This window comes from the organism of the source record quoted next, unplaced genomic scaffold, assembly GCF_019419815.1.
Source record: "Pyrus x bretschneideri cultivar Hongxiangsu unplaced genomic scaffold, Pyrus_bretschneideri_v1 Contig23, whole genome shotgun sequence".
Lineage (NCBI taxonomy): Eukaryota > Viridiplantae > Streptophyta > Magnoliopsida > Rosales > Rosaceae > Pyrus > Pyrus x bretschneideri.
The window spans coordinates 3668050-3676478 of record NW_025999535.1 but is presented as its reverse complement, the minus strand read 5'-3'; the positions used below and the strand labels follow the sequence as shown (position 1 = coordinate 3676478).

The 8429-nt window shown below is 39.7% G+C and overlaps 3 protein-coding genes across 3 annotated transcripts; 1 reads left to right on the top strand and 2 right to left on the bottom strand.

Annotated features, from left to right (window-relative positions):
- Positions 1 to 736: 736 nt before the first annotated feature.
- Positions 737 to 2249, bottom strand: LOC103926886 (epidermis-specific secreted glycoprotein EP1). The gene is given in 3 exon segments (XM_009335769.3): positions 737 to 1092; positions 1095 to 2159; positions 2162 to 2249. Coding segments are annotated over 3 exon segments (1317 nt in total). The 5' UTR covers positions 2235 to 2249; the 3' UTR covers positions 737 to 913.
- Positions 2250 to 2877: 628 nt separating this feature from the next.
- LOC103926884 (EP1-like glycoprotein 2) lies at positions 2878 to 4488 on the top strand. Its single transcript, XM_009335766.3, has one exon. It carries the CDS (start codon positions 2964 to 2966, stop codon positions 4332 to 4334), a length of 1371 nt encoding a protein of 456 aa, XP_009334041.2. The 5' UTR covers positions 2878 to 2963; the 3' UTR covers positions 4335 to 4488.
- Positions 4489 to 4550: 62 nt separating this feature from the next.
- On the bottom strand, positions 4551 to 7582 carry LOC103926885 (protein Abitram). The gene is made up of 7 exons (XM_009335767.3): positions 7389 to 7582; positions 6523 to 6691; positions 6388 to 6436; positions 6180 to 6306; positions 5837 to 5907; positions 5658 to 5730; positions 4551 to 4934 (listed from the first exon to the last, which is right to left on the bottom strand). Exons 2-7 carry the CDS (start codon positions 6683 to 6685, stop codon positions 4821 to 4823), a joined length of 597 nt encoding a protein of 198 aa, XP_009334042.2. The 5' UTR covers positions 6686 to 6691; positions 7389 to 7582; the 3' UTR covers positions 4551 to 4820.
- Between the last annotated feature and the right edge of the window lie 847 nt (positions 7583 to 8429).

Here is an 8429-nt window from a genome sequence, read left to right as displayed (position 1 = left end):
TGTAACCTTCTTTCTGCACAATATTACATTATTGGATCAGAACACCACGGTGGCGATGAACCCCCCCTTCTATGTACGTTGGGGAAAACCCTCCATTTGGTTATTGGAATAGTCAATAGATGGTTGCCACGTGTCGAGGCTACCACTTATTTGGGGTTGATCATGTGAATCGGCAAGAGTGGCTTAGCAAGGATATATACTTCATTAAGTTCCTAAGTCATGGTTCTTTAGTAGGTTCCTAAGGCATGGTGCTTCCACGAGTTCCTAAGACATGGTGCTTCAACAGGTTCCTAAGTCATGGTGCTTCAGTAGGTAGTAAATACTCACTAGTTTCATGGTCGATCATAAAGGTTACAACCACCTTCACTTTTCATATGGGGAAGGTCCGTTTGATATCTAAAAACAGCTCAGACAAGTGGGGAATTTTGGGGTGGACAAAAAAAAAGTTTGGTAAATCCGGATCTAAATGTTGGCTAGGTTAGCATCCTGTAGTAAGAGGAATAGTTATGAACCCTTTAGATTATCCCCTTTTAAAAGAGGGGGGGGGGGGTGGTGAAGGGAGGCCCTAATTGGAAGAAAAAACCCGCAACTCCTTTACGTTATATAAATTTAATAGTAGACGAGAATTTAAGAAAAAAATTCTTTATATTTATAGCATTGGATAAACCTTTTTTTTTTTTTTTTTTTTTTTTTTTTTTTCCCAATATCCCATTGCATGAATAATTGATCCAGATTCTAAGAACAACAATGTCTTCGAACAAGTATGAGTAATCAAATGAAATAAAGCAGCTCAATAAGACCCCATACCTAGAGCTAACATCATATAACCCAATTGAGACATTGTAGAATAAGCTAAGAAAACAACAAAATACACACTAGATTGTCATTCCACATTCTACATTCTCCCTGTGGCCTAGTGGTTAGGTGCTTTGATGTAACCCACATGCGTGGAATTGGCAACTTTGCTTAAAGTTTTCAAATCATAAGCAATCCAACACTTTGATGTGTCTTGGTTGTAAAAGTAGCCCAAACACTTGCAATCCAACGTACACTTCTTAGCACAATCACTCTCTTTGATTGAATCTCCCTTGTGTACTTGCTCAGGAAATGATCAACCCCTTCAACTTTGTAGTAGTGGAAGCTCTTTGGATCACAAGAAGTTAGCTTCTCAGGCTCACAACTCTCACTCCAACCCAACAGTCCCTTAGACGATGGGCAAGCGACACATTGGCTGTCCTCACAAATGCCCAATTTCCCACATCGCTCCGGCAGTTGGCACCCGTTTTCCCATCTCGAATCTTTATCGAAAAGCGTGAAGGTCACCTCCCATGCACCGTAACGAACTACTTCATAGTAAGTGTGAAGCCTCAAATTTCCATCCATTTCCAGCCTAAGGAATGTTGATGTGCTGTTGTAGTTGGGTCTAGCAAGAATGACATTTCCTCCGGAGGATGAGTTTCCCGCTACATAGTCCAAGCTCAAGTCGTAAGCAAAACCCTCATGAGCATCCGGCGAACATTTCAATGTCACATGGTTCAATGAGCCCTTTTGGACGCTAATCCATTTGGAAGATGTGAAGTAAAGTGATGGTCGTGGGGAGTTCTTGCTCTTGTAGTACATAGCCAAACCTTTCGCCTCCATCACCAAACTATAAGACCCGTCTTCGTTTTCTGCCTCCGATGCTCGACTCACAAGCTTGCTTACTCCCCCGGCACGCAGAGATTGACCCACCAACAAAGTGTTTGATGGGTAGTAAAAACTTTGCCAAACAAAGTTACCCTTGGAGTCATAAAGTACCATATTGCCAGTTGAAAGCAAGTCGAAGCCTACGACACCTTTGTTGGCGGTGTTGCTTTGCCAAGCCACTCGGCCATCGGCATTGGCCAAGACAAGATTCCCATCAGTCCCAAATGTGAAGGTGGCATTTTCGCCGACAGGTTTCCCACGGTTGGCTTCCCAAACCCAATAAAACTGCGACTCCGACCGCCTCAAACCCATGCGTAGAGCAAGAGTGAAGGCATTTGGGGTGGTGTTGTAGAAAGCAAGTTGGAAGGGGGAGGCAAAAGGAGCAAGCATACGATAGCTTGCATCATATTCTGTAATGAAAGGCCCAAATTCCCCTTCATTGACGTACTTGAAAGTTTGATTTGCTGGAACTTTGCTTGAGCAATGAAAGCAAAGAGTGAGAAAATGAACATGGAGGGAAGTGACATGGTTAGTTGAGGGGAAGACATTTTTCGGTGGTTTATGCTGTAAAGCTCTGGGAGCAAATATTTATATATATTGACAAATTTATAATTTGATTTTTTTAATAAACGATATTATTTATGTTAAAGGAGAGAGGGTAGGCTTAGCCTTCCAATGAGCTAACAATAACGTGGTTCAAATTCACCTTTGGCAATAATTGAACTTAAGACCTCTCACTTACTAGTGAAAAAGAATACCACTAGATCGTAGTACTAAGTTATCTGCAATGCAAGTGATAAGCTTGTCTGGACGCCAAGCTTGACTTGTGCTTGCCCTCGCAATGCAAGAAGATATGTCTTACATTAGCACATGTGGAGTGACTCAGCAAACAGGATATAATTTTGTTCTGCATCTTAAAGTTGTCCCCCCAGCCTACCTTCATTGACTTGTCATCTAGTACCTTCTCTCCCTGAAGGTATATGCCCTACACATTTAGAGCATCCAAGTGGCATCAATTACAAGTTATTTTCGCACTCATCTTTCTCATCCTATATTCTCTCTTTTCTAGGCCTTGAATAAATCATACAAGAATCAAGAGATGTAAACAAGAAGCAGAATGCAGTAGGAAATAGGAGTGTGAAAATTACCATCTATTTTAAATGATGTGATAACGTTTTATTTAACGAGTACATTTGGTGATCCTGACCTTATTGATATATTCTTAGTAGAATTACCTTATATAATCCTCCACAAGAACGAGTAGCAAATATCACTAAATGGCAAGTAAGACTTCACATTCAGCTGTTTTCCTTTTCTCCTTCATTGCCATCCTCTTTGCCATTCCCATTCAAGCCCAAGTCCCTACAAACCAAACCTTCAAATTCATCAACCAAGGCGAATTGGGAGGCGGAATCGTAGAATACCATGCTACCTACCGCGTGATCCAAACAAATTCCCACACCTTCGATACACATCCTTTCGGGTTATGCTTCTACAACACCACCCCACATTCTTACATATTCGCTATCAGAGCCGGTGTTCCCAAGGATGAAGTGCGGTGGGTCTGGGATGCAAACCGGAACCACCCGGTTCGCGAGAAAGCCACTCTCTCTTTTGGTAGAGAGGGAAACTTAGTCCTCGGAGAAGCAGATGGGACTGTTGTTTGGCAAACCAACACAGCCAACAAAGGTGTCACGGGCATCAAGTTACTTGGAAACGGTAACTTGGTTCTCCATGACAAGAATGGAAGATTCATATGGCAAAGCTTTGATTACCCTACTGATACTCTTCTACTGGGGCAATCCGTCACAACTAATGGCCGTAACAAGCTTGTTAGTCGTAAATCCGATATCGATGGCTCTGATGGGCCATACAGTATTGTTCTGGACCACACTGGGTTCACTATGTCCTTGAACAATAATGGCCAGCGTCTTATCTACGGCGGGTGGACAGGAACCGACTACGGAAGCACTGTAACCTTTGATTTTGACATTATGAATGGTTTCGATGATGGCATTGCTTATGAGCTTGTGCTCACTGTAAACCAGGACATTAATGCTCCACCACCACCACCACAAAGCCGTAGGCACCTCCTACAAGTTCGTCCCATTGGCAACGGACAACAAATCAACCTTAACAAGCTCAACTACAATGCTACATACACATTTCTAAGACTCGGGTCTGATGGCAATCTCAAGGCCTATACTTACTATGACAAAGTGAGAAACATGAAATGGGAAGAGAGCTTTGCATTCTTTTCGAGCTATTTCATTAGAGAATGTGCATTGCCATCTAAATGTGGTTCGTATGGGTACTGTAGTAGGGGCATGTGTGTGGGGTGCCCCAGCCCGAAGGGGCTTCTGGGTTGGAGCAAGGGCTGTGCAGCACCAAAGTTGGGACAGTGTAAGAGTGGGGCAAAAGCGAGCTACTACAAGGTTGCGGATGTGGAGCACTTTCTGAGCCCTTATTTGGATGGGGGAGATGGTCCAATGAAGGTCGGAGAGTGCAAGGCCAAGTGTGATAAGGACTGTACGTGCTTAGGGTTTTTTTACAGGGAAGATACCTCTAAGTGTTTGTTGGCACCTATGCTTGGGACTCTTATAAAGGACGTGAATACTTCGGTCGGTTACATCAAATATTCAAAGTAGATATTCGATAATTTTTGTGTGTGGTTCCTTCTGTTGTTGTACTTAGTATGTTGCTTTATGTAATGGCTGGCAGAATAATCCTTTCATAAATGGAGCATAAACTACATCAGCCTTAATTTGGCAGATTAGTTGCAATGAATAACTAATTACCTGACTACGAGCATCAAATATACAGTTCTATCAGAAGAATGTAATGCTATAAAACAATGCAAAGAATGTACTGCAATTTTCTTTATTAAAACCATCATTGTTTTCTGACATAATATCAATTTAATGGTATACATGATACAGAAGCAGGGGAGAAAATGTACCAATTGTATGCGTTGAAACTGCTGAAAGCAATAAGATATCAAAGCTGCACCCACAAGCAAGGAGTAAGTGATGGGTAATCTCGTATGCACCATGATAGACAGCAGATTTCAATGTTCTCTCTTTTTCATCCAGGATCAGTCATGAACGAGGGAAATTTGCAAACTTTATGACAAGTCATGAAACTTCCCTCAGCTTTTTGTAATCTTCAAGGCTTAACAGCGAATCCTTGACTTTGAGCCAATCTGCTGGCTTTGGCATGATAATGGCAATATATCCTTCTCTATCTGCCTGGAATGGGACAAATAAGTATGAAGAATGAGCCACCAGCCTACAAAGCGCAGCACTAGTATAAAGAACTAAAACTACTATCAAAAAGTGTAAAAAAGAAGACGCTAAGTGAAAAAGAAAACGCTAATCAATACATGTGATGGCCTGATGCCCTGAGAGGGTATCTTCGGATGTAAAACTGTAGCATGGATAAGAGAAGAAGCTTGTAGTGTATTTTCAGTCCCACAAGTCGAAGTTACTTAGGAATTCTAAGCCTACATCATCACAACCGTCAATGCCAATCTTAATCAATCATAAGGTTCAGAAACCATGCCAAAACATTCAATCAATAGAAGTAGCATGCATTGACTCAGATCAAACAAAAGCTACCCAAGGTATGTTCAAACACAAAATATCTTCATGGTATTTCAGTACCAAAGGAATGCTAACCCCCCACCTCTCTCTCTCTCAACGTTATTTGCCTGAAATGTATATCATTGTTCTTGTGTTAGCATTTCTCATCCTTTTATCAAGCGCAGTATCTAGTCTGTAGGCACTAAATGATGTTTTTACATATACAAACATATGGAAGTATAGTGTCACAGTTACAGGCGTAGTACAAAAAAAGGAAATATGCTTAATCCTACCTACGTTGATTCCATTTAACAATAATGACTCCAATAATACAGATCTATACAGTAAAATCTGACAACTGCTAATAAAAGGATATTAACTGATTCTTACTGCTGAATTAAGCAAATCTGGCTGCTTGATTAACCTATCATTCACTTCCAATAGTGAGCCTTTTACACAACACCTGTCAAAAGAAACTACAACTTCAAACCTCATATATGGAAAGGAGCTAAATGCAAAATAATGAAAACCTGAAAGACAAAGAAAGCAGAGACAAAATAGGTTTCTACCTCACAATATAAGTAGCATCATTGGTGCAAACTTTACACAAAGCTGAGTTGGACTCCAAGTGTTGTGCATTCTGTGTAAGAACAATTTTCATATATTACAAAACCACAACATAAGAACTGACACCATGCCACATCAAGTTTAAGACTACACAACCTAAAATATTATATACTAAAAGAGAAAAAAGCATAGCAATTACATATGATGCAAATGAACTAGAATGATAAAAAAATCATTCAGAAAATTAAAAGAATAAACAAATAAATTCTACAAGCTACTAGCTCAGAGAGAGAGAGAGAGAGAGAATTTAATTTCCCTTTTTGGAATTAGAGAAAGGAAAGATACCTTCTTGCGTTTTCCAGTAACCTTTATCTCACTGCGATCAGATTTCCCAACATTGAAATCAACGGCCGTGATACCCCCTTCTTCCTTAAGAGCCACATGTGTTGGAGCCAAGCCAATCACACACAATCTTGCACATAAAAGTACGATTTAAAGAACAATCAAACTCACTGTTGATATGAAACAAAACGAAAAAGGTTGGCCTTTGTACCCATTGGCATGGCGATAAATGTAGTGGTCATGTCCTGGCTTCATAAAATCTGGAGACAAAACAGATGTTTTAGCATTAGACAAACAGTTGTGCTATTTTCTTATTAGAAAATCAAATGAACACATTAGGAAGAACCTGGAGCAAAATAAGAGACAAAGTTGGATTCAACAGAAGAGGGAGGGATGAGAGGCAGATCTTCAGCATTGGGTACAAGAAGCCTACGCAGCTCGGGGTCTTCTATTTCATGTTCCTTTTGTTCTTGTGCATTGTTTGTTTCATCACCAATGTATTCGTTCATTGCAATCTAGCATGGCGAAGAAAAAATGAGACTTCGAATTTTGTACAATTGAAATAGAAGATTAAGAGATTCTGGCATCTGCCTAACTATCCTAATGTTGAAGCAATGTTTCAATTATGGACTTGGGAACATGAACATCATCGCCAAGCCAGGTGTATCCGAGTCTTTGACCTGACTAATCACTAGACCACCCCCCTGACCCCACAACATTTGGTGAGCGAGAAACTCTAACATTTGCTAGGTGGGTACCGTGGGAGAGAGTCGAACGCCAGACCACTTGGGAGCAAACCAAGTACCTGACCGCTAGACCAACAACTCTTAGGTCTTTATCACTATCAGATTACGATTAATAATAACAGAATTATTCATCTTATGTTCTAAAAAGGAGAGATACCTCTAGTATCATTATCCAGTACTAGGGTAGATTTAATTTTCCTTTTTACTCATGATTTCTTCTTCAAAAGCACGGATACTTTAAAAATGCCAATGCAAATAGATAAATTAAAAAAATAATTAATTAAGAAAAACTGTATTAGCTGCTGAATTGAGGCGAAAGTTAGCAAGCATTACAGAAAAGTTTGGAACTTTCACCAAACAATATCCCAGAAAATAAAAAACAGTACGAAAAGAGACTATATATGAATCTATATATACAAAGAAGACAATTAAATCCAGAATTTACAGATAGGGGGGAGAAGATTACCAGAAAATTGAAGTATTTTCCCGAGAAACGAAGAGAAAGTGTTCGATAAGTTGAAGAATTGTATGGCAACGAAGAGTCTGGAGACTTGGAGCTGGGGAAGGAAGGAAGTAGGGCGGGGAAATTTTGCCCGGACTTTACTCCGTGAGGCGCAGCGACGTCGTTTGAAAGGGTTAAACCTAACGACCACTTTTTTGGAGGTTTATGTTTGGTTGCTTTGGTTTGGGCTTCTTGATAAAGTCTTTAGGTTTTTTTCTTGTCGGGCTTGGGCTTCTTGATCAAATCATTAAACTTTCAAATTCTGTCTTTGAGTATGAAGTTGTTCTTGAAAAAGTACTTCCTGAAAATACGACATGGCAAGTGCTTTCAAATAAAAAACAGTTCAATTGTTTGGCTTTTTAAAGATTTTAATAGGACTCGATTGGAAGTACTTTATCTATACTATGATATCGTGTGTTGTTTTTAAACCTATAACACCAAGATCACCACCACACCTCCATGAAAAGAGACGAAAATTAAGATTGAGAAAAAGCAAAGTGAAAGAGAAAAATTCATGATTAATTCAGGGTTCGATTTTGGTAAACTTTATTTAGGGGGTTTTCTTGTTGTTTCGTTTGTGCTTAGAGTGAGAGAGAGAACAAACAAACCCATACTAGACAATTAGCATGTATTATGCCTAGTAATGAGCCACATGACATAATAGCCGTTGATTCGGAGATGCATTTAACGGTTGAGAACTGTCTTGAAAGATCACTTCCTGAAAAGTTTACATGGCAAGTGCCTTCCAGAAACGGTTCACATTTTGTTTGTTTTACACCTCATTAAGTTTTTGAGTTTAAAGCTCTTGAAGTGTGTCGTGAAAAAAACTTATAAGAGTACTGATTTTTTTCTTTTTCTTTTTTGTCAAAGCAGTATAAATGTCATTTCGTTCACTTTTGTTTCTCAAATGTTAACCAACTTGCAAAGCAGATTGGTGGATTCTCAATTTGCCCATTACTTTAAATCACCAAGTTACTTTCTAGGAAGCCTTTACCAAATTGCAAG

What these genes read in the sequence shown, in the direction of transcription:
- LOC103926884 (XM_009335766.3), top strand. Translation starts at nt 2,964, where the DNA reads ATGGCAAGTAAGACTTCACATTCAGCTGTTTTCCTTTTCTCCTTCATT.
- LOC103926885 (XM_009335767.3), bottom strand. Translation starts at nt 6,685, where the DNA reads ATGAACGAATACATTGGTGATGAAACAAACAATGCACAAGAACAAAAG. An exon ending in TGTCTCTTATTTTGCTCCAG is followed by an intron (nt 6,437 to 6,522) that starts GTTCTTCCTAAT and finishes TTTTGTCTCCAG; the next exon opens with ATTTTATGAAGCCAGGACAT. An exon ending in CAGATTTGCTTAATTCAGCA is followed by an intron (nt 4,935 to 5,657) that starts GTAAGAATCAGT and finishes GTCCCATTCCAG; the next exon opens with GCAGATAGAGAAGGATATAT.